The sequence below is a fragment of the Eulemur rufifrons genome, chromosome 8, assembly GCF_041146395.1.
Source record: "Eulemur rufifrons isolate Redbay chromosome 8, OSU_ERuf_1, whole genome shotgun sequence".
In the NCBI taxonomy this organism is placed as follows: Eukaryota; Metazoa; Chordata; class Mammalia; order Primates; family Lemuridae; genus Eulemur; species Eulemur rufifrons.
The window spans coordinates 36,950,554-36,977,090 of record NC_090990.1 but is presented as its reverse complement, the minus strand read 5'-3'; the positions used below and the strand labels follow the sequence as shown (position 1 = coordinate 36,977,090).

Here is a 26,537-nt window from a genome sequence, read left to right as displayed (position 1 = left end):
ATGAATTTCCTCTGAGCATAGGCACTGCTTTAGATGAATCCCATAGATTCTAAGATGAAGTATTTCTCAAGGTGCTAAGGACAAAAAAGATTTTAGATTTCTGCCATAGATTCCGATGTGGGTAGGGACCTCAAAGACCCTCTAACCTCCTTCCAGTGGAATGTCACAAATGTGAAACAATGTAATACTGAAACCTGGATTCAAGCCCAACTCTAGCCATAAGATCTCTCAACAGTTTATTTTGTTTGAATCTATATTTTCATCTGTAAAATGAAGGGTTTGGTCCATCTGTAGGTATAGAAATCAATCATTCTGAGACTTGGCCAAATCCCATAACAAGTTAGTGGCAAAGCTGGAACTAGGACTGTGGTCTCCTGCTTTCAATAGACCTGATATTTATATTTCTTTCCATTCCATTTTTTTAACTTTTCTTTTATTGTGGCAACATATATATACAGAAATTTGCCATTTTTAAGTGTATTATTCAGTGGCATTAATTACATCCACAATATTGTCCAACCATTACCACTATTTCCAAAATTTTTCATCACCACCCCCCAACAGAATCTTTCCATTCCATTTTGACATTAACACATTATCCGGTATTCTACAAACTCTTCAGGTTACTTCTACTTGAGAAATTTTTCTCAAATATTATAAATGTTTATGTATGCGTGTGTCTTTCGTGAATGCATCTAATAGCTTTAATTCATACCCTAGAAAGGAATCAATTGGGTATTTGATATCTATTTCCTTGGTCACAAGTATGTGAGCCCTTCAGTTTAAAAAAAGAAAAAAAGCCTTTCTTTTCTACGTAGTTACTTATCCGTTTAATACTGTGTGTCATAAAGGTGGGATTTATTTTAATTAATTGCCTATTGGGCTAATATTAAGAAAATGAAAAATACATGACTCTATTGTTCAAGCATTAGGCTTGTTTAATAAATGAGGCAGTGACTTTTCAATGAGTTTCTAGAAAGCATCAGTCTTTTTCTAATCTTTCCTCCCCCCACGCTACAGTCCCATCAATCTCATACTTTAACACCTAGTTTTTGTTGTTCTTAGGCCATCCGGCTCTCCTTAGAGCAAGCCCTGCCTCCAGAGCCAAAGGAAGAAAATGCTGAGCCCGTGAGCAAACTGCGGATCCGGACCCCCAGTGGCGAGTTCCTGGAGCGGCGTTTCCTGGCCAGCAATAAGCTCCAGATTGTCTTTGATTTTGTAGCTTCCAAAGGATTTCCATGGGATGAGTTCAAGTTACTGAGCACCTTTCCTAGGAGAGACGTAAGTTCCCATGCCTATCTTGGGAAATGTGTCCAGATGGGAGATATCCCATCATTAGAGCTGAACAAAGGGGTCCAAGAAAAGTCCCATGGTATAGTGTACTACAAGACACCCAGAAGTCCTTCTTTGTTTTTTACATCATTCTCTCCTCAGCTTTTGGAGAAGGTATGGCTTTCTAGACCAGCAGACATGTGCCCAGTAGTCTATGTAAGAAATTAGGTACTAGATCTTCCTTCCTAGCTGTTTCCCCTATTCTAGCATTCACACAGACTTTCCTGAGGTCTCATCCCTGTATACCTCAGAGTATACCTCAGAATTGTGTGCTTAACAATTTAACAATTAGAGATCAAGGTCAACCATTATAGGTTTACTAAGAATGAGTCATGTTAAACAAAGAGTATTTTGTGATTTGATAGTCTTACTAGCCTAGGAAGTCAGAGAGGGTGATCTATATTCACTGTGTACTTGTATTTCAGCATGGTATTTGATGGTATTCTGGGGCAAAGTAGAGAGATATAGATCTATAGTTAGGTGGATTCATTGCTGATTAAATGGTTATGTTTAGAAAATGTTGACTGCCATCTCCATGTAGGGAACCAAGAGGCTCTGTATTTAATCCTTTATTACTCATCATATTTATTGGCAACCTAAATGCAGACTTTAACAGATTTATGGATTATGAAAAATAAGATTCAAGAAAGCCTTAAAATACTGAAACTGTAGACAAAAATGAAGCTGCTGAAATCTTACAGCAATATGTAGAAATAGATTCCTTTAGCAAAAGTTATTGTTGAATGAAGCTGAATATACATTAATAATGTGTTGTGGCTGCCAACAAAAAAGTTAACTGAATTTTAGAAGTATAATCCCAACAAGAAAGTAACTTAATGGTCCTGCACTAAGATAAGCCTGAAGAAATAGGAGCATATCTAGAATAGGGCTAGTAGGAAGCTGAGGGAACCAGAAATCATGTCATTTGAGGAACATTACCTCTAGAGAAAGAAAGGCCATAGAAGACACGATTATTATCATCAGCTACTAGAAGGCCTGCCATGTAAACAAGGGATCTGACTTTGTGAGGCTCCAGCAACATAACTAAGACCAATGAGTTGAAAATTAAGGAGGTAAATTTGGCCTAACACAAGAAAAGATTTTCTCAGAAGGGAGTATCTTGTGTTGTGAAGTATGAATTTTCCTGTCACTGGAGATTACCAACCACTGCTCTTTTCAGGAGTAATGGGTATATGTGGAAAGAGATTCATCCCTGATATTTCTGCTTTACATGGGATGGGACTTGGATTGGCTTAACTCTAAGATACATAGTAAATCTTAATACTCTATGATTCCGTTTTGATCTAGATCTAGTAACCTAGCATACCAAAACCAACAATTTAGCTACGGCTCATCTAAGTCCCTCACATTGACTGTCAGATTTACAAGATAAAGACAGAAACCAGTGGTATGTTTTTAGCTCTACCACCCAACCACAGTTTTCCTCTGAGTGGGATGAGGATCCCACCACTTATGTCTAGGCCCAGGAGACTACAGTGGACCCCAGGCACTGGCCATTGGTCCTTCTCTCACTGGCTTCACCTATTGCTCCAAGCTCTTTCCCTTTATTCATATATAAGACACAAACATGCCCAAGGGAACACATGTATGCACATCCTCTTACCACACAGCCAGCTAAGAAAACTACCCTAAATTCTGTCACTGAAGATCAACTCTAAATGTGTCAACATTTAGAGAACCATTATCAAAGCGTTCAAGATCAGCCTGGTTCTCATACTTTGTTTGTGATGAACATCTCACCTTGGAGAATTTACAAAACTTAGGAGCTAAATTTGTCCTTCCCAACCCTTGGTTTTAAGTCACTCCGTTTCTGGACCTCATCTGAATGAAAGTACTAGAAGAAATGGAGTCTAAGGACCTTCCCTGATTTTAAAATTAAATTTTATATTCTTTCAAATTGACTTTTAAACCTGATTAGTGACAAGGGTCGGGGAGAGGATATCTTAAAAGGAGTTAGGCTTTTTGATCAATATTAGAACCTCTTCCCACAGGGTATAAATGTGGACTGTGAAAAATTGCTGTTGAAAAGAAGCAGGGGAACTGTAATGTGAAAAGTTTGGCCCGGTTTCCCAGAGAAGTTTGCTTCTATAGGAGAAATCAAGAGCCTCCACCATACTCATCACAGGTTTATTTTATGGTCTTTGGTCAAACTGAAATTATCTGCCACAGAGTCATTTTTTTCAAAATCTCACTCTGATCATTCCCTGTCTTTCTTAAAAAACTCTTTAGTAGCTCTGTACTGCCCTAGGATAAGTACAGACCCCTTAGAATGTTTTCAAAAATTCTTTACAATCTGGTCCATTCCTACCTTTCCCACCTTATATCCTGCCTCTCATAACTTATTTCCATCACCATGAGATAAGATTGTTCACGATTCACTAAAGGCACAAGAGACTCTCATGCCTCTGTGCTTTTGTGTAATCTGTTCTTTCTTATCCACCCTCTCCGCTTTCCCAGGCCTTCATTTTCTAGGCCTGTTCGAACTCATCTTTTAATGCCTAGCTCAAATGTCATCCCCTCTGTGAAGCCCTCCCTCTTCTCCCAAGCTTCTGACCTGTGTACCACTGGCAATTTGTACATTCCTCTTATAGCAGTTGCCCTATTATTCTATAATGATTTACAAAGACAGTCCATATCATGTTCATATCTGTCTCCCCTGCAGTTCCTAGCATGGTACCTCATACATAAGCATTCAGTAACTGTTGTTGAATGTTAATAACCTCAGGCTCCCCTAAATCTGGTTCTAGAGTGAGCAGAGAGGCTGTTCCAAATGAGAGCAGATGCCCTCCAGGGGTGGGGAACCTGCAGCCTTGGGGCCACATGTAGTCTTCTGGATTCTTGAGTGCAGCTTTTTGACCGAATCCAATTTTTACAGAACAAATCCTTTTAATAAAGGGATCTGGAGGGCCACATGTGGCCTTGAGGCCTCAGGTTTCCCACCCCTGTGTGGCCCACCCAGATTCCAGACCTAAACCCAGAAAGCCCACCCAGGACTCTTTAGGCCTCCTAGAGCCAGGGGTGGTGTGAGAGTTAATGGCCCTTCATCCTTCTCTGAATTCTCTTTCAAGTCAAATGACTAGTGTTTTTGCAAGGCTATTCTGTAACAGCCATCTGTGTCTGCAAGGATTAGGATCTAATTTGTAAAAGTCATCTTAAATTACAGCCAAACTAAAGACTGTTAAAAAGCACATCTTAAGACCTTGCCTCTTTAATAACAAATAATGTAAGACTCGAGTAGTCTTATTGTGTCTCCAGCCTTTTCTCCACAAAGCAGGGACTGGTTTCTCACCAGAGGACCTGTTAAACACTCTTCTGTACCTCCATCTCCCCACAACCAAAACAATACTGTATCTTAAGATTTCTCAGCTGTCCAGTGATTTACTAAATGTCCGCTGGGTATACGTCACTGAACTGAGCACTGTGGGACAACCAAAATAGCAGCAAACATAGGACTTCCCCAGAAAAGCTAATTGTTAAGTTGTAGAAGCATTGAGTTATTTGGTTTTGTTTTGTTTTGTTTTTCTTTTTTTCTATTTTTCTAGTAACAGTTACCAAGAGAAGGGGTAGTATTTATTTGCTCATTAATTTCATGTCATTAGTTTCTACCTCTTGGACATGTTAAAGCCATATGAACATCAGTGGCCCATCTGCCTTACTTAGGTATTGCCCATGAATGAAGTAGTTGAGTCCTAAAATCTGAGTAAGACACTGACCCCGCTACTACTCCGAGACAGTAGTCAGAATAAGGGACTGCTGCCCTCTGGGCCTGCAGTGGCCCAGACACAAGCCTTTCTCAGAAAAGCTGACTGTCACTTATGCTATTTGGTATGAGGTTGTCAATATCCCTTCCTTTCCTGTGCCACATCCTTATCTTCCCTTTTCTTTCCTCCTTCCTCCCTCACCCCTCTCCTTTCTAATCCTATTTTGCTCTTTTTATCTGTTCCCCCTTCTTTCCACTCTTCCCTCCTCCATATTTCTTTCTCTCACAACTCTTCTTCCTGCCTCCTCTGTTTTCCTTTTTGCCTACTTGTATCCATGTCACTCTGAAGAGCTCTACCTACAAATGGAAAGTGAGGTCTTTCAATTTATACAATGACTAGAGAGCATTAGAAAAGGAGGATGAGGAATAGCAGGTGAGCTCCAGGGACTGATGGCCCATGTGCCTTGTCACTGATGCAATCACACAGCCCTTGTTTTTGTCTCAAGAGCATGTTTTCCTCTAGATCTGTGGATGTGAACGCCCAAAACAGACAAATATGCATGCAGGAGTAAACTGTATTCTGAAATTTTGTATTCTAAAATAAAGTAATGAGTGAATTTATGTTTTCCTCCAGCATTCTAGGTTTTTTTCCTCTGTAACTATAACTCCTAAATTTTTTGTTTCTCTCTCTCTAAGGCTTAAAGGAATAGGAGAATGAGTATAAACATGTTCCAGCAGAGTTTTCCCCAGAGTAGGCCTTCAGTAAAAGTTTGTTTAAATGTACTGGGGGAAAAGGCTTTCATATTTAGGGTATACAAATTCCTTCTTCTGTCACCCATTCACTTTTATTATGCTACACACCAAGCTAAGCACTGGGAACATAGTGTTTAAAAAAACAATGGCATAGTTCTTACCCTTGTAGAATTTACAGTCTGTATCCAGAAGCTACAGCTGGATGAAATTTGACTTCATCGATAACACAAGAATATCCTATTTGCTACCATAAAAAAATACAAACAGTTTAATTTTCATTTCATTCATTCCATCCAAGTTGCTGTATTTGTTCCTTCATATAACAAAACATTTCCTGAGCAGCCACTTTGTGCCAGCCTCCATACCAGATGCTGGTGATACAGAAATAAAAGATTTACCAACCTTGAAGAGTTCACATTCTAGTGAAAACACACATCTAAAGCAAATCACATTGCAAATTGTACCCACTATTAGAAGGAAGGTAATTGCAGCCTGCAATGATAAGGGAAGGCATTCCAAAGGAAGTGAATTTGACCTGAGCCTTGCACAGAGAGATGTTCAGTGAGTGGAAGCAGAATAGCATAGAATTTAAAGTGTCAGCGGTAGTTAGACTTGCATCTGAATCCCACTCCATCACATTGGACATTGGGCAACGGTAGTTAGACTTGCATCTGAATCCCACTCCATCACATTGGACATTGGGCAACTTACTTGACCCTGCTGAACTTCCATTTCTTCGTCTTTGAAAGAAAATGGTAATGTCTGTCTGAGAGAGTTGTAGTAAGAGATAAATGAATGTAAACTACTGTGTCCCTAGGACATAAAACAGTATCTGCTATATTATCCTAAGTAGAGAGAGGAAGAAGTAGTAGTAGGAAGGGCTTGCAGCTAAACAAGCATGGCAGCAGTAAATTCTACTCTATAACAGTGATGGATATTTACGTTACAAATACCCAAATGCTCTAACTCAGACTTAAGAATATATCACTGAAATCTTAATCTCTCATATTTGAAAAGGATTTCAGATATAGCAAGGCTAATGCTATCATTTTACTGATGGGAGAATCAAAGCATGGTAAAATTAAGCACTTAAATCATATGATCAATCATAATAGCAGAGCTGATACTAACACTCAAGTTTTCTTATGACTGTTGCTTTTTATGATCGTTGGGTCCTTTTAAAAAATCTTTTAATAAATTATAGAGAACCTGCGGCCTCAAGGCCACGTGTGGCCCTCCAGATCCCCAAGTGTGGCCCCTCAACTGAATCCAAACTTCACAGAAAAAGTCCCTTTATTAAAAGGATTTATTCTACAAAGTTTGGATTTAGTCTTTTGAAAAAAGCCACACTCAAGGATCCAGAAGGCCACATGTGGCCCCAAGGCCGCAGGTTCCCCACCCCAAAGCAGTTCCAAGCACCAGTATTTTAAAATATTTTGTACTTCAAGAACTTTTGTATTTTAATACCTATAATATTGCAGTGGAATTGATTTTTCAATTTACAGTAGACTGAGTCTGATTTAAAAAAAAAAAAAAGAAAAACAGTGCCAAAAGGAAAAATTTTAATGCCATTGAACTACCTATATCTTAAAGCTTTGTTCTCAAAATAAACCAAGATGAAGTATCTAATTGGTGAAATACATGTTAAAGTTACTACTGCTGAGTTCCCTCCATTCCTTTCAAGTTTTGGTGTTTTTTTTTTCTTTGTTTTGAGCTTTTTTATAATCAATAGATTTAGGGGATATAAGTGGTTTTTGATACATGAATGAATTGTATAGTGGTGAAGTCACTCGTGTTTAGAATACCCATCACCTGAATAATATACATTGTACTTAGTAGATAATTTTTGATCCCTCACCCTCCTTGTACTTCCCCCATTCTGAGTCTCCCAAGTCCATTATACAACTCTGTAACACTTTATATACCCATCATTTAGCTCCCACTTACAAGTGAGTATGTTATTTTTCTGTTTCTGAGATACTTCGCTTAGGATAATGGCTTCCAGTTCCATCCAAGTTGCTGTGAAATATATTATTTCATTCTTTTTATGGCGGAGTAATATTCCATGGTGTGTGTGTATCAAATTTTCTTTATCCACTCATCAGTTGATGGGCACTAAAGTTGACTCTGTATCTTTGCAATTATGAATTGTGCCGTGATAAACATACAAGTGCATGTGTCTTTTTGATATAACGACTTCTTTTCCTTTGGGTAGATACCCAGCAGTGGGATTGCTGGATTGAATGGTAGGTTTACTTTTAGTTCTTTGAGGAATCTCTATCCTGTTTTCCTTAGAGGCTGTACTAATTTACATTCCTACCAACAGTGTGTGAGCATTCCCTTTTCACTGCATCAGTGCCAACGTGTATTGTTTTTTTGACTTTTTAATAATGGCCGTTCTGACAAGTAAAGTGATATCTCATTGTGGTTTTAATTTGCATTTCCCTGATGATTAGTGATGTTGCACATTTTTTCATATGCTTGTTGTCCATTTGTATATCTTCTTTTGAAAAATGTCTGTTCATGACATTTACCCACTCTTTAATATGGGGGTATTTGGTTTTTTCTTGCTGATTTATTTAAGTGCCTTGTAGATGCTGGATATTAATCCTTTCTTGGATGTATAGTTTACAAATATTTTCTCCCATTCTATAGGTTGCCTATTTACTTTATTGATTATTTCTTTTGCTTTGCAGAAACTTTTTAGTTTATTTATTTTTGGTTTTGTTGTATTTGCTTTTGGGATCTTAGTCGTAAACTCTTTGCCTAGGCCAATATCCAGAAGAATTTTTCCTAAGTTTTCTTCTAGAATTTTGATGGTGTCAGATCTTACATTTAAGTCTTTAATCTATCTTGAGTTAATTTTTGTGTATGGTGAGAGATAAGGATCCAGTTTTATTCTTTTGCATGTGACTCTCCAATTTTCCCAGCACCATTTATTGAATAGGGTGTCCTTTCCCCAGTGTATGTTTTTGTCTGCTTTGTTGATGGTTGATGTTGGGTAATGTGATGCCTCCAGATTTGTTCTTTTTGCTTAGGATTACTCTGGCTATTTGGGCTCTTTTTTGGTGCCATATGAAATTTAGGATTGTTTTTTCTAATTCTGTGAAAATGACTGGTATTTTGATGGGAATTGTATTTAATCTGTAAATCACTTTGGGCAGTATGGACATCTTAACAATATCTATTCTTCTAATCCATGAACATGGGATGCTTTTCCATTTGTTTATGTCATCAACAGTTTCTTTCATCAGTGTTTTGTAATTCTTTTTGTAGATATCTTTCACCTCCTTGGTTAAGTATTCCTAGGTATTTTATTATCTTTGCAGCTATTCTAAATGGTATTCTCGATTTGATTCTCAGTTTGGCTGTTATTAGTGTAGAGAAATGCTACTGATTTGTGTACATTATTTTTATAACCTGAGACTTTACTGAATTTATCAATTTTAGGAGTCTTTTGAAGGTGCCTTTAGGGTTTTCTAGATATAAGATTATATCATTGGCAAAAAGAAATAGTTTGACCACCTCTCTTCAGATTTGGATGCCTTTATTTCTTTCTCTTGCCTGATTGCTCTGGCTAGGACTTCCAGTACTACGTTGCATAGAAGTGGTGAAGGTGGGCACTGGGCATCTTTGTCTGGTTCCAGTTCTTAGGGGGAATGCTTTCAGCTTTACCCCATTCAGTATGATGTTGACTATTGGTAGCATATGTGGCTTTTATTATTTTTAGGTATATTCCTTCTGTGCCTAGTTTGTTAAGAGTTTTTATCATGAAGGGTGCTAGATTTTGTTGAAAGTTTTTTCCACATTGTTGAGATGATATGTTTTTTGTTTTTAATTCTGTTTATGTAGTGAATCACATATATTGATTTGTGTATGTGGAACCGTCCTTACATCCCTGGGATGAAACCCACTTGACCATGGTGAATTATCCTTTTGATGTGCTATTGGATTTAGTTTGCTAGTATTTTGTTGAGGATTTTTGTATCTATGTTCCATGAGGCATATTGGTCTGTAGTTTTCCTTTTTTTGTTATATCCTTTCCTGGCCCTTGTATCAGGGTGATACTGGCTTCATAGAATGTGTTATGGTGGATTCCCTCCTTCTCGATGTTATGGAACAGTTTCAGTAGACTAGGTATCAGTTATTCTTTGTAGGTCTGGTAGAATTTAACTGTGAATCCATCTGGTCCTGGCTTTTTTTTTGTTTGGAGAGTTTTTTTATTACTGATTCAATCTCGCTACTTGATAACTGGTCTGTTCAGGATTTCTATTTCTTCCTGATTCAAGCTTGGTTGGGAGGTTGAGTGTTTCCAAAATTCTATACATTTCCTCTAGACTTTCTACTTTATGTGTACAGAGGTGTTCATAGCAGTTTCAGATGACCTTTTGTATTTCTGTGGTACTGGTGTCAGTTATAATATCTACTTTTTCATTTCTGATTGAGCTTATTTGAATCCTCTCTCTTCTTAGTTAATCTGGCTAGTGATCTGCTGGTTTTGTTTTATCTTTTCAAAGAATCAATTTTTCATTTCATTGATCCTGTGCATTGTTTTTTGGTTTCAGTTTCATTTACTTCTGTTCTGATCTTTGTTATAATATTTCTTGCCTTCCACTAGCTTTGGGTTTGGTTCGTTCTTGTTGTTCTAGTTCCCTGAGGCGTGATGTTAGGTTGTTAATTTGTGATCTTTCTGTCTTTTTGATGTAGGCATTTAGTGCTATGAACTTTCCCCTTAGCACTGCTTTTACCATATCCTAGAGATTTTGGTAGCTTGTATCACCATTGTCATTCAATTCAAATAAACTTTTTATTTCCATCTTGATTTCATCATTGACCCAAAGATCATTCAGCAGCAGGTTTTTTAATTTCCATGTTTGTGTAGTTTTGAGAATTCCTCTTGGAATTGATTTCTAGATTAACCCACTGTGGTCTGAGAAGATACATGGTATGATTTTGATTTTTTTTTAATTTGCTAAGACTTGTTTTGTGATCTAATATATGATTTATCTTGGAAATTATTCCATGTGCTGATGAGAAGAATGTAAATTCTGAAGTTTGGGGGTAGAATGTTCTGTAAATATCTGTTAGGTCCATTTGTTCTTGAGTCTCATTTAAATCCAGTGTTTCTTTGTTGATTTTCTGCCTTGATGATCTGTCTAGTTTTGTCAGTCGAGTGTTGACGCCCCCACTAACATTATGTTGCTGTTTGTTTTATTTCTTAAGTGTAGTAGTATTTGTTTTATCAATCTGGGAGCTCCAGTGTTAGCTGCATATATATTTAAGATTATTATGTCTTCTTGTTGAATTGATCCCTTTATAAGTATTTAATGACCATCATTGCCTTTTTTTACTGTTGTTGATTTAAAGTCTGCTTTATCTGCTATAAGAATAGTTATTCCTGCTTTCTTTTGCTTTCCATTTCTATGGAATTTTTTCCCACCCTCTTACCCTGAGTCTATGCAGCTCTTTTTTTTTTCCTTTGGATACAGGATCTCACTCTGTCATGTGAGCCAAGAGTACAGTGGTCGGGTTCCTTGCAGGTAGCAGATATTTGGGTTGTGGTTTTTTATTCATTCTGTCAATCTATTATATATCTTGTAAATGGGGCATTTTGACATTTACTTTCAATTTTAATATTGATAAGTGAGATACTGTTCCAGTTATCATGTTAATTGCTACCTAATTGTTTATATTTTCCCTTATGTTACTATTTTATAAAAGCTGTGAGTTTTTACTTTTGAGTGTTTTTATACTGGTGAATATCGACCATTCTTTTCAGTGTTTGGAGCACTTTTGAGCATTTCTTGTATGGCAAGTCTAGTGGTGACAAATTCCCTTAGTGTTTTCTTATCTAGAAAGATTTTATTTTTCCTTCATTTATGAAACTTAGTTTTGTCGGATATGAAATTCTTGACTGACAGTTATTCTGTTTAAGAAGACTAAAGATGGGACCCCAATCCCTTCTGGCTTGTGAAATTTCTGCTGAGAAGTCTACTGTTAATCTGATGGGTTTTCCTTTGTAAGTTACTTGATGCTTTTGTCTCACAGCTTGTAGGATTTTCTCCTTCACTTTGACTTTGTCCAAACTGATGACCATGTGTCTTGGTGATGTCCAGTTTGCAATGAATCTTCTAGGAGTTCATTGACCTTCTTATATGTGGACGTCTGTATCTCTACCATGACCCCAGGGCAGTTTTCCTCCATTATTCCCTTGAATAGGTTTTCCATGCTTTTTGCTTTTTCTTCTTCCCCTCAGGGATACCTATGATTCTCATATTTGGGTATTTTACGTAATCACATATTTCTTGGAGACTTTGTTTATTTCTCTTGATTCTTTTTTCTTTATTTTTGATTGACTGGGTTAATTCAAAACCCTGTCTTCAAGCTCTGAAATTCTTTCTTCTGCTTGGTTTAGTCTGTTGTTAAAACTTTCCACTGTATTTTGGAATTCCCTAAATGACTCTTTCATTTCCAGAAGTTCTATTTTTTGTAACTGTCTGTCTATCTCTTTAGTGAATTTTTCATTCCTGTCCTGAATTATTTTTTTGGTTTCTTTGTGTTGGTTTTCAACTTTCTCATCAATTCCATTGAGCTTACTTGTGATCCTTATTTTGAATTCCATATCTAACATTTCAAAAATTTCCTTTTGGTTGAAGTCCATTACTAGAAAGCTAGTGTAATCCTTTGGGGGTGTGGAAGGAGGCTGTTTTTTCATATTGCCATGGTTCTTATGCTGGTTCCTTCTCATCTGGAACCTCTTCTTCAGCTCAAAACAGACAGCTTTGCAGTTCACCTATTCTTCTCTGCTGGTAACTATGTTGCTCAGTGTAGACAGGAAGAGGTACACTGCCATTTGGCTTGTGTAGGTAGGTACCCACTGTGGTGTTTCTGGCAATTGGATCAGCTGAACCTCAGACCTCTGGAAGGGTGTTGAGGTGCTAGCAGTATTAGACTAAGTTAGGGAATCCCCAATTCCCGGGCCCCTGGATGGTGTGCTTGAGTCCTGGAAGGCCCAGACTGAGACTAGGCCAGCAAACTTGCTCTCAAGCCTCCCTGGGTTCAGGCGCTGGCAGGGCTAATGAAGGATGGGGTGGAAGAATGCCTAAGCAGGAGAAGGGTGGGTACATTATGAGCCTGTGGCAGGAGGGGTGGGCCCGTGTTGATGAGATTAGCAGACACAGGCAGCTCTGGGATACACAAACCACTCACACCTCCCTCTCTTGGCAGTGATGGTGGTCTCTGTCCTTCAGGTGCACAAAAGTACTCAGATTCTCAGCTCCCACCTTGGCCTCGCTGCTGCAGAGGTGGTAGAAGCAGCTCAGCCTACAGTGTGCAAGGCTACCACGCTGGCTATGCGCTGTCACTGAAATGCTCTGGCAGGGGAGGTGTGGTTGTGCCAAAGACTTGCCTCCATGGAGAGTAGACGCCTCCCAGAAGAGACAAGCAGCTGGGATGGGAAGACTGCTAGCCTCAAGGGAGGCCGTAGCTTTTGTCTTTTGGGCACACAAAGGGACCTGTCCCTCAGATATTTTATATCATTGTATCTAGTCATTTGAAATTTTCCAGTATGCCTAAATGATCAAGATTCAGAGAATAAGAACTATGATTTTGGGATGTAACGTAGCTAATATCTAGATGATCACAGTATCATCTCTGCTTCCTAACTTCTCTCCAATCTGTTCTTTTCTTATCTTTCCCTCCATACCACTGCTCAAATCTTCATAGCCCAGATTAAACCTATGGCTTCCTAATTAATCTCCCTGACTACAGTCTTGCTTATCTCACCCTCCGTCCATCCTCCCCACTGTCTCTTGAGTTATTTTTCTGACACAGATTATCAGAATATCTCTCTCCTCTGGTTACTAAAAACCTCAGCCAACAGGAAAAAGTCCAGACTCCTTACCAAGACATATAATATCCTTCATAATTTCTCACCATTTCCTTTTCCTGCTCAGTTCTTCTCACTCCTTCCCATTACTTTCCCACCACACACATCCCACCACTAAACCACAATAAACTGTTGAACTGAAAGAAACTGAGATCTCACTGAGGTGCTAAATACATTTACAGAGTTATTTCACTCCTCTTCTTGACAGCTTTGAGAGGCAGCAAGATAGGTAGTATTAGTACCATTCAACAGATGGGAAACATAAAGTTTGGAGGTGAAATTACTTGTTTGAGGCATATGTTTGATTAATGACCACTGGGAACTGCAGTCCAGGCCTCCCTGTAGCTTTATTTTCAAAAGTTATGTTGTAAGTAAAAATGTTCTGGATTATTTTGACAGGACACTTGCGTTTATAGGTTGAAATCATTTGGTAGACTGTTCACACAATATTTGCACAATATTCACACAATATTTACAACATTGAAAAGAAACTGAATAGCAAAAGGTCTAAAAGAATAATACAGCTGCTTCTTAAATAGGTGTATATGTGAAACTCTAATCTGGGATAACAGCAATCTAATTAAAGGAAAAAAATACTCTTTCTAGTTAGGGTGGTTTATATTTCTTTAGGTTATTCATTTTGTTTTAGAAATTTATTGTTTTCTAAATTATAAATTAGTTTTTTGAACTATGATTGTCAAATAAGTTATATATCTTTAAAGGGTACAATATGATGCCTTGACACATGTATATATTGTAGAAAGATTAAATCAAGCTAATTAACATAACCATAGCCTTACCTACTTATCATTTTTTTGTGGTGAGAATATTTAAAATCTCCTTTTTTAGCAATTTTGAAATATACAATATATTATCATTGACTATGGTCACCATGCTGTGCAACATATCTCTAAAACATATTTCTCCTGTCTCACTGAAACTTTGTACTCTTTGATCAACATCTTCCCTTTCCTACCCCTAAGAATAATGCCTTACACATTTAATCAACCTGAAAACTCATATTCTGGGCCGGGGAGCGGGGTGCAGGGGGCGTCTCTACTTTATCATTAGAATGACTGAAGAAATGGAAAAGAAAAAAAACAATGATATAGAGGAAGGAACATTGGACTGAAAATCAGAAGATCATTTACTAGCTGTGCAACCTTAAACAAGGCACTTCCCCTCTATAAATCTCAGGTTTTTTTCCCTATAAAATAGAAACAGTAAATTCTGCTTATCTCCCAGGACCATAGCATTGTTCAAGTAAGGCAATATATATAAAAGTGCTTTATAAACTGTGAGGTGCTGTTCAAATGTGAGAAGTGATGATGATCATGATGATTATCCAACAGCCAAATAATTGTCGAAGGTTTATAGTACTAGGCCCTATTCTAAATGTCCTCTATGCATTATCTCATTTAATCCTAAAACTACTCTAAAGATAAATACTCATACTATCCCCACTTTGAGATGAAGAAACTGAGGCACAAAAGAGGTTAAGTAACTTGCCCAATGTCATAGTAAATATCACAACCAGATACAAACCTAGGTGTATGATTTGAGGGCCTCTGCTCTTTAATCCCTATACCATCATGCCTCCTGAGCCAGGTAAGGAATAAATTAGTGAGGTAGATTATCATCTAGAAAACACTTTCTATGTGTAAATGAAAGTCAGTGTTATATATTTGGAAAGATTTCATCATCTCTGATTTCCTCATTTCCTCTTTGTAATTCCTATTCCTGGGTCACAGCCAGATGTAGGTAAAATAAACACTTAGGTGTATTTCATGCCCTGTTTATCCAATAAACTTATTTTCTAGGCAATCTGCTAAGTGCTAAGGAATAAGACATAGACCTCACATTTAAGAATATCCTGGCCTCTCACACAAATAATCCTCATAGTGCAGTTCATGCAGTGGGTCCAAAGCATAGTTAGCCAAAATGGGCAACAGAAGTCAGAGTTGGCCAAAATCCCTGTTGGCCTGCGTGACAAGAAGGGCTTGTAAAAGAGGTAGCAGTTGAATAAAACTCTGAGATAGACAGGATTTTTGGTAAGTTGTTAAGAGAAGAACATTCTTCAGCAGCTAGGACACCTTAAGAAAAGAGGCTAATGTTGGAAAGCACAAGGCGTGGCTATAAAGTAGAATGTAGACCAGATTGGTTGAAATATGGGGGGTTTATATAATAAAGTCTGGAGAAAAGGCTGAAGGAGGACTGAGAACAGAATATATTAATATAAAACCTGGAATACTGGGCAAAGGAGCTTGGCTTTATTCCATGGAAAATTTGCTGAGTTAACAGAATGACATAGTCATCATGGTTATTATCAAAGTAAGAGTATTTACCCCATACATTACTCCATAATTTAAAGATTCACATTGCCTGGTGCTCAATAAATGTCAGTCCTCTGATTGCTTTCTACTGTTGTTATCTAGGCAATCTCATCCAGTCTTGTGGTATTAAATATTATAAACAGTCACAATTCCCAAATGTATATTTATCTAGTCCATGTTCTCTCCTCAACTCCAGACTTCATATATACAAGTGCCTACACAACATCTCCACTTTAGGTCTCACAGGCATCTCAAATTAAACGTAGTTAAAATGGAACTCCTAATTCTTACCCTCTCCCAAACCTGCTCCTCCTACATACAGTCTTCCTTATCTTATTAAATGGCAGCTTCATTCTTTTTCTTCAGGGCAGAAACATTAGAATCATTTTTAGCTCCTCTTTCTCTCATTTCTTCATCCAACTCATAAGCAAAATTTGTTGGTTTTACCTCCAAAATATATCCAGAATTATTTCTCACTGCCTTCACAACTAAACCTTAGCCCAAGCCACTATAATCTCCTGTCGAGAGTATTGTAATGATGTCCTAGCTGGCCACTCTGCTTCCACCCATTCCCTCCCACCCCACCCCGCTCCAGTGTCTTTTTCCAAAAAAAAACAGTGATTTTTTTTTTTTTTTTAATAAGACAAATCATGTCACTTCCCTTCTCAAACCCTGTAATGGCTCCCCATCCAGTTGAGAGTGAAAGGCTTTCCTTGGTCTAACTCCCTGGCATTTCTCTGACTCCTTTCCCTCTGTCTTTTCCAGTTCCCTGGCATCCTTGCTACTTGTACAACACCATGAAACATGTTCCCACTTCAGGGCTTTGCACTGTCTTCTACTGACATGGGCTTCCTCTAGATATCCTCATTGCTTGTGCCCTCACGTCCTTCAAGTTTCTGCTCAAATATTGCCTTTTCATCGAGCCCTTTTCTAACCAACCCATATAAAATAACAATCTCCCTTCCCTCCCCTGTCTTCCCCACCCTGCCAGACTGACAATCCCTATGCTTTCTTTTTCTCTTACCCTGCTTTCTTTTTCTCCATTGAACTGATCACCATCTGACATAATAGATATTTAATTGTTTATTGTTTCCCTCCTGCTAGAATGAAAGCTCTTTGAGGGCAGGAATTTTATTTGTTCACTACTACATTCTTGGTACATAGGACAGTACCTAGAACCTAACTGATACTCAGTAAATATCTGTTTGAATGAATGAATGAATGATACAAATGAACAAACAGCCTATAAGGTAGTAATAATGCTCTCTACCATTTATTGTTTTCATTATGTGTCAGGCAACTATGCTAGATATTTTATAGTTGTCACTTCATCGAATTCTTTCAAAAGCCCTATAGGATTGCTGTTATCCTTGCTTTAGGATATTAAGAATGGATAGGAAATTAAAAACTCAAATAAGCAGATTTTAAACCTATATCCAAAATCTATTATACCAAGCAAATATTATTTCTATGTTACAGTACAGAAACTGAAACTATAAGTTAAGTGTTTTTAACCAAGATCACATAGCCAGGAAGTGGCAGAGCTGGAAATTAAATATGAAGGTGCTGATTCTTTCTGTTATATTTCACTGGCAGCCTGGAAAGATAAATTAACATGGAGAAAGATGGAAGCCAGGAAGGAATAGCCAAGGGTATTGCAGTCTTTAAAAGGAATTGATAAAAATGGAGCCAGGCAGGGGAGGATTGGAAAGATGGTTCTATGTGAAGGCTACCAATGCCTGGACTAAGTTTTTGTGTGTGTGTGTGTGTGTGGCTATTTTATTTTTTTTATTTTTTATTTTATTTCAGCATATTATAGGGGTACAAATGTTTAGGTTATGTATATTGTCCTCCCCCCCCCCCCCACCGAGTCAAAGCTTCAAGCGTGTCCATCCCCCAGACAGTGTTCATCTCACTCATTACGTATGTATATACCAATGCCCTCCTCCCCATTCCCATCTGCCCAACGCCTGATGAATGTTATTCCTATATGTGCACTTAGGTGTTGGTCAGTTAAAACCAATTTGATGGTGAGTACATGTGGTGCTTAACTCAGGAAAATCAGCAAGAAAAAAAATCAAACAACCCTATCAAAAAGTGGGCAAAGGACATGAACAGAAACTTTTCAAAAGAAGACAGAATAATGGCCAACAAACATATGAAAAAATACTCAACACCTCTAATCATCAGGGAAATGCAAATTAAAACCACAATAAGATATCATTTATCTCCAGTGAGAATGGCCTTTATCAAAAAGTCCCAAAACAACAAATGTTGGCATGGATGCAGAGAGATAAGAACACTCATACACTGCTGGTGTGACTGCAAACTAGTGCAACGTCTGTGGAAAGCAATATGAAGATACCTCAAAGAGATACAAGTAGATCTACCATTTGATTGAGCAATCCCATTACTGGGCATCTACCCAAAAGAACACAAGACATTCTATAAAAAAGACATCTGCACTCAAATGTTTATAGCAGCACAATTCACAGTTGCAAAGATGTGGAAACAACCCAAGTGCCCATCAATACATGAGTAGATTAATAAAATGTGGTACATGTATACCATGGAGTACTATTCAGCTATAAGAAACAATGGTGATATAGCACCTCTTGTATCTTCCTGGATAGAGCTGGAACCCATTCTTCTAAGTTAAGTTTCCCAAGAATGGACAAAGTATTTTGATAAATGGCTCCATAGCTTCTCCTGGCTTCTCCATACTTGGAGTCAGACAGATCTTTGTTCTAATGCTGGCACTTCCACCTATTTGCTGAGTTACTCTGAATACATAATTTCTCTTTTCTGTATTTCAGTTACTTCATCTTGCAAGTGAGGATAGTATCATGTGTCCTCACAGATTTGTGATGATAAGATCAAAAGTGATAATGAAAATACTTGGTAAACAGCAGAGGGCCATGCCATTTGAGTTCGTAATGCTGAGTTTCTTTGATCCATCTCCCACAAGTCATGGCTTTTGACCTGTCTCTAGCCTTTTAAAAAATGGAGGCTCATTCCTCATTCTTAATATGAAAGTGACCTGCACTTTGTCAATTGCATTTTAACAGACCCTTCCTTGGAAGAAAGTCCGCTATTTATTGCGGTCCCCTTAATGCAGGGAAAATGTGTTCTGAGCCTTGGCAATCATGACAGGGAGACAGCATGATGATAAAATATAAAGAACTAGTTCTTGAAGGTGTCTTAGGCAATAACGTAACCTCTCTAAGCTGGTTCTTTCACCTGTAAAAGGCAGATAATAATAGCCACCTATGAGCTGGTTATAAGAAGTGAGGTAACATGAGGGCACATACGTGGCACATGATAGGTACTCAGGACATGTGAGACTAATATGTGTAGACCTCTCCTGCGAAGGAACAGCACAGCTCACCAACTGGACCTGCCCAGAGGGCATTGTGTGTAGGATGAAATCATGCCATCTCACTTTCAATCTTAATTTCCTTTAATGAAGCATATCCTCTCCTCTCTCCATATTACTATTTCCACAAACCCAAATCCTCTCAGCTGGGGTTGCATTGAAATGTGCTGGTACAATTTTCTGCTTAGTTTTAAGATAAGTTAGTTTGGAGACTTCTTAGGGGTGGTAGATCCCTGATATGGAAGTTTTCTTTAGAATTTTTATGTCTGGTTTGGTGACCTCCTTGGTTCTTCCAGCCTTTTCTAGCTCTCAGTAAGAGAGAAGAATTTAAAAATTATTAATATTCTGCTCTGTGCCAGACCTTGAGTAGACACTTCAGAAAGTATTCTGTCATTTAGTCTTTATGCAAATCCTAAGGAATAGACAGTAGCCTCATTTTACAAGTAAGACAATTGGGGCTGAGAGATGTTAAGTAATGTTTACAGGGTCACATACATAGTACCTGACATAATTGGGATTCCAGCCTCCAAAGCCTATGCCCTTTATCCTAAACAGGAACATTTTCATATAATGTGTTGAGGGTCCCCAAGACTACCTCCAGGTTCAGTGATTTCCTAGGAAGACTGACAGAACTCTGCATATGATCATACTCATGGCTATGAGTTATTACAGCAAAAGAACACAAAGTAAAATCAGCAAAGAGAAAAGGTGCATGGGGCAACATCCAGGGGAAACCAGGCACAACCTTTCAAGGGTCCTCTCCCAACAGAATCATAGAAGATCTGCTTAATTCCACCAGCAATGATTTGAGACAACACATGTAGAATGTTGCCAACCAAGAAGCTTATAGGGACTCTATGCCCAGGATTTTTACTAGGGGCTGACCCCATAGGTACCCTCTGCCAAGCATATACCAAAATGCTAGACTCTCTTAAGGAAAGCAGGTGTTCCACGTAAACTGTATTGTTTGCACACAGTTTAGGTGTAATGAGCCACTCTTATCAGTTCTGAAAATAGTGGGAACCCTCTTAAAATCCAAGTTCCCAGATGCCAACCAAGGGCCAACCTTGTAAGCAAGCCTTTAAAAGACTAGCAGTCAGGTCTGCCCGTGTTAACCCTTTTCTGCACATAAAATTTTATTTTTTAAGATATTCATGTCTCGAATCCACTTCTGGGGTTTACTGCTAGATATGTAGGGGGAACTCTATAAACAGAGAAATTTCTAAGCATTTGACTTTGCCTCCCACCTTAGCTTGGAACTTAACTTAGTCCTGTAGCAAAGGGTAAAAGTAATAACAGAAGAATATACTAACAAGCACCAATTAACCCTGTCTTTTCAAAGGAGATTTTCAAGAGTACCTGAGGACAAAGCAGTCTCTGAAGATGGCCGTCATATAGTTTGTAGAGTGTGAATATATTCAATGCAAATTTGCCGCAAACTCTGGAATAGTTTGCTCAGAGCCCCTACAGTTGTCCTTAAGGCTGCAGCCTCTTTTCCCTCACTGCCTGGGGAGAACACTTTCTTCAAACTGGCTACTTAAAAAAAGGGGGGAGTTTGTATTTATTTTTCTGTGCTTGTTATATAAACAAATATATATCAACACTGTAAGGATAATTTACTTAACACTACCTCTTCTTTTCAACCACATTTAAGAGCCATTGTAGACTGAAACACACACAGGCTATGAAATCAAATGGATCTTGCCTTGAATTTTGGATCAACTCTTCACTGAGTGATCTTAGATTACTTAATTTCTTGGTAAAATGGGAGTATCAGTATCTACTTCAAAGGGTTATTATGAGCATTAAAGAATGAATATAAAATATTTAAAAACTATATATATATATATATATATATATATAGCATTTAACACAGAGTAAGAATCTAATATGGTGGCAATGGTGATTATTTCTCTCCCTTACTCCATTCACTCCTTCCTCTTTTTTTTTTTTTTATAATGTTTTAGTTTCAAAAAGACAAAGAATCTTTGTCCAATGTTAACTGTTTGGAAACTATCAGCTTTCAAGTAAGGATATCGAACAGTATACCTTACATGCCTAATAACAAAAGGTTGAGAGTGGCATTCAAGTAGAAATATCTAGGGTTTAATATCTGCCTTCTGTTTTATCAAACCAGATTTCTTTCAGAGTTGGAAACATTTCTTGAATTAGAGTATAGTGTTTTTCCTATTGTGAGAGACAGGCTTATTCCTCATAGAGACTTTTACCTCATTTACGTCAAGATCCTCTAGGGACTGCTCTGTATAAGCTTGTTTAGGGCAGTAACTGTGCTGTGTCACATTTGCCTTTGTACCCTCAGTTTCTGGCACAGGACCTACACAGGCCTAGCACAGAACAGAGGCTCACTGAATTATGGGTAGGCGAGTGGATAGATGGATGAATGGATGGCAAGTGTACACTATGGACGTTCTGACGTACAGTTGATCTCTTTAGTCACAGTGGTTATGTTGTATAAAGTTACCACAAACACTGAATTAGCAAATACTCAACCATTGCTCCTAGGGGAAATACAGGGTTAGGTTCTTGTGAGCCTCTGGTCACATTTTCATAAACCAGTCAATACATAACCTTGTTTTACATGTATTTCTGTTTAAAGGCACTTTATATAATATGTATTGTTGATTCATTCATATTGAACTCATAGCTAATGGTCCTAAAACTCATGCCTGAATGAAGGTTGTCTAACACATATATTTTCTTTTACGAGGCATATCACTGCCTTCCTGCACTTAGGAACATGAGAGAACACTACAGCACTATGCTTAGGGACCATTTTAAATAGCAAAATCACTAACAGAAAGCACAAAAATGTGAAAAACATGGCACTAAATGTACTGCAGAAAGGACATGTATTTACAGTATGAGAGCTGAAACAAGAAGGCAGAATGTTGCTTGTTCAGCCTTAACTGGGAACATGATCATCGGGCAACTGAAATTTTTTACCAGTCCACACATGTCCTCAAACAACCATGAAGTACTGCAAGTTTTGATTTGGAGGGTTATAAAATACTTTAGCAAGCAGACAAATGGCAAGTATGGATCAGCAAATGGTGAGGATTGACTAATATATGAGCTGGGTAGCCTTTTAGGAAGGTTTACATAGCATTTTGCCATTTTTGTGACACTTTTACATATAACTTGTAAGTTATTCTGCATATATTAGTTTAATGAACATTTAATACATGCCTAGTTTTATCAGGTACTTGCTAGGTACCAAAGATACAGAGGTATGACCAAAGGCTTTATAGACACATAAAACAATCAAGGAACTCAAATGTCAAAAATGCTGAATAGTCCAGGCTAGCTATAGTGGGAGCCCAAGGAAGAGTGGAGGGTTTAATTCTACCTGAAGGTCAATAAAGTTTAACAGAAGAAACAGAGTTTATGCAAGTCTTTTTTAAAAAGGAGTAGTGGAATACTACTGAGCAGTAAAAAAGAATGAACTCTTAATACATGCAACAACTTGGATGGATCTCAATAGCGTTATGCTGAGTGAAAAAATGCAGCTTTAAAATGTTACATACCATCTGATTCCATTTACATAACATTCTCGTGTTTTATTTTTTTGTTTTAAGAGATGGGGCCTTGCTCTGTTGCCTAGGTCAGAGTGCAGTGGCACAATCATAACTCACTGCAGCCTCGAGCTCCTGGGCTCAAGTGATCCTCCTGCCTCAGCCTCCTGAGTAGCTAGCTGAGATTATAGGTACACACCCCCACACTCAGCTAATTTTTTAATTTTTTGTAGATATGGGGTCCCGCTATGTTGCCTAGGCTGATCTCAAGCTCCTGGCCTCAAGCAAGCTTCCCACCTCAGCCTCCCAAGTAACTGGGTATATAACATGCTTAAATTGACATAATTATAGAGATAGAAGACAAATTAGTGGTTGTCAGGATTTAAGGATAAAGAGGGGTGTGAGGGGTGAGTATGACCATAAATTTCTTGGATTCATTCTATATCTTGATTGTAATAGCAGTTACACAAATCTATACATGAGATAAAATTGCATGTAACTATTCACATACACACTCATAAAAACAGATAAAATGTAAGGCCAATAGTCTAGTTAGTAGTATCATATCAGCATCAATTTCCTGGTTTTGATATTACACTATAGTTATATAAGATGGTACTAGTAGGGGAGCTGAGTGAAGAGTACATGAGACTTTACTATTCTTACAACTTCCTGTGAGTTTATAATTACTTTCAAATAAAGTTAAAAGGAATGGACATTTGCCAAGCAGAAGTAATATGAACAAAATCATAAGAATATTAACTAGCATAATCATAGCACACATTTTGCTATGATTGGGATGTAGGGTATGAAATCAGATATGGAGGGAAATAAGAGATGAAAAAGTACTGAAGAGTTTTCTAGCCATTAATCCAACAAATATTTTTTTTTAGCACATTTTATGCATAAGACATTGGGGATATGGTAATGAATAGTTCTTAATGGATTTCTTCACTAATGTGTATCCACTAATAGAAGACAAAGTTCTTGCCCTCATGAAACCAATTCTAGTGCTAGCTAAAGTATGTGTTCGCCCCTATATTAAAGATGAGAAATTTAGGCTTAGAGCTGCCAAGTGGCACAAAGTGATACAGCTAAGTTGCAGAGCAGTGGTTCCACCTAGGTATTTTGATTCCACATTTCTCCTTTTTTCCACTGTCTCAACCCTGTTGATTATTTTGATTAGGAAGGATTAGAGTAGGGAGAGTCTGGGAAAGGGAGACCAGTAGGACAAGACAACCAGCTGTGGGAGACTATACTAAGATGGCAGGAACTGCGGATGAAGTGGAGGCAGCAGAAGCAGGAATAGATAAGAATCAGTGCTATTTGGTGATTGGCTATATCAAGGTGGAGGGAGAATAGGAAGAAAGAGTTCTCAGAAGTGACTCAAAGCTTCCCAGTCTGAATGACTAAAATGATGGTAGTACCACAGACAGAAATCAGGAAAACAGATAGGAGAGGCAGGTTCACTTTGGGATTTGTTGAGTCTGAGAGGCCAGGAGAAAGTCTGGGCATTGCTTTCTAGCAGAGTATAGAGATTTAAACTGAGGCTGGCTCAACACCAGGAAATGTCCCTGGCAGTGATTAGAGCAGATTTGAAGATGAGCAATGAAGAGACGACATAGTGTAGTGGTTAAAAGACTGGCTTCTGGAGTCCTAGACTAAATTTCAATGGCCTTTTCCCAACCATTTGATCTTGGGTAAATTACTTAACCTCTGTGTAGCTTAGTGTCCTTATCTTTAGGATAAAGATAATGATAGTGCCTACTTCATAGGGATATTGTGAAAATGAAATAAAGTGATATTTATAAAGCACTAGCACATAGTAAATACTCAGTATATCTAAGCTATTATGATGAAGTTGATGGCAAGAAGAAGAAAGGATCTTGTTAACCCACAGAGGTATTGAGGGAACCAGTAGTAGTATATGAGAAAACCCATCATCATATGCTTCTGACCAGCTCAAAGGAATGCACAAAGGAATTTTTAAAATGTGTTTGAAGTAATTACAGCCATTTCTGGGGGGCTGAGTGGAATTCAGAGTCTTAATAAAATTTGTCTTCACTTCTTTTTAACTTATTTATTTGTTTAAAGGACTTGGAATGGTTGGGAGTGATGGCAATAAATATAGCCATTTCTTTTTGTGCTTACTATATGCTGGGTACTTCAAATATATTAGTTCTCTGAAAGATACTGTCCCCATTTTACAGATAAAGACACAGAAGCTTAGAGAGGTTAAATTTCTCAGTGTTGCACAGTGTCTACCTATATCAGTATTTGATTCTCAAAACCCAGATCCTTTCCCCATACTATACTGAACATAAAATGGAGTGCCTATTACTGATTACGTGTAGTGTGTTGAGGTATTTAACTCTTTTCAAAATTATTTACTCTTATTATTTACCAGAACTTAATTTTATGAGGTGATCATAAGCGCTATACCATTCAAAATTGCTATATCAGAAATCAAATAAACTTTTGAAGGCTGTACATACAATCCAATCTGACTCCATCCAGCCATAAATAAAAAATCATTAGTTCTATACTCAATATTCCAGGTGCTTCAGCAGACATGCTTTGCTCACTTAAAGCCTGTATAATAACCCCATTGTAAACACAAACAACTGCAAACGTGTATATGCGCAGATTAACCTTTTCTAGACACTCCTTGTCATTTTCAAAGCCAGTGCTGGAGTTCCAGAGTATATTAGCACATGCATCAACATGCCAAATTCCCCTGGGCCTCACTGCAGTGCCAACTCCAGCCCCAGCCCCAGCCCCAGCCCCAGCTGGCTTCACCCAGACCACACCCTGCTCTTCCCCTTAAGAACCAGGACCACAAGGCTTCAGGTTTAATGTCTGTGGCAGAATCCCAAACCTGAAGATTCTTTTGCTATTTCCAAATTTATTTCACTTTCCTTCCTTTAGTTGGCTTTATGTAAAACCTTGTGTAAACAGGCCTTCCTCATGCATGCATTCTTTACTGTGAGAACTAGAAAAGGCCCTTATTTTATAGATGTGAAACTAAGATGCAGAGTCTGAAAGTAACTTCCCCAAGGCCTAGGAAAACCAAAAGCAGAAATGGCTGGCACAAGTTTATATAGTTAGGCACAAAGTGAAGGTAAGATATACATTTTTTTAGACAAACATTTAAAAAATGTACACATTAAGTTTGAACTTATTTTGGATAGAGTCTAATTAATCTGAGTGTTCCCTAGCATAATGCCTGGCACATAGTAAACAACTAATACTGGTCTATTGTATATGAAAGTAAAGTCAGTAAAATGGTTAATTAAATTGTAGGAAATAGTTGTGCATATTAGAATGAGACAAGGAGGAAAGAAAATATGGAGCTAATTGATACCCTAGGACCAAGTTAGGCATTTGCCTTCCTTGTGCTCCTCTGGTGCCCTTTTCCCTATTGTAGCCCTTTACTGTTCTGAATTGCAGTGGACTATTTTCTTGTCTACATTCTGCCCTGAACTCTATGCTCCTTGAGGACAGAGATAGTATCTTGTTCACTGCTGTAATCCAGTACCTAGCATTGTTTCTTACATGTAATAAACACTCAGGAAATATTTATTTAGCAAATAAATGAGAA

The 26,537-nt window shown here is 37.9% G+C and overlaps 1 protein-coding gene across 2 annotated transcripts in view; it reads left to right on the top strand.

Annotated features, from left to right (window-relative positions):
• FAF1 (Fas associated factor 1) overlaps positions 1-26,537 on the top strand; it is a 440,606-nt gene that overhangs the window by 398,985 nt on the left and 15,084 nt on the right. For both annotated transcript variants that reach the window (XM_069477930.1, XM_069477931.1), the window contains one exon: positions 1,066-1,281. In XM_069477930.1, coding sequence (XP_069334031.1) covers positions 1,066-1,281 — 216 coding nt within the window. The remainder of the gene's footprint in view (positions 1-1,065; positions 1,282-26,537) is intronic.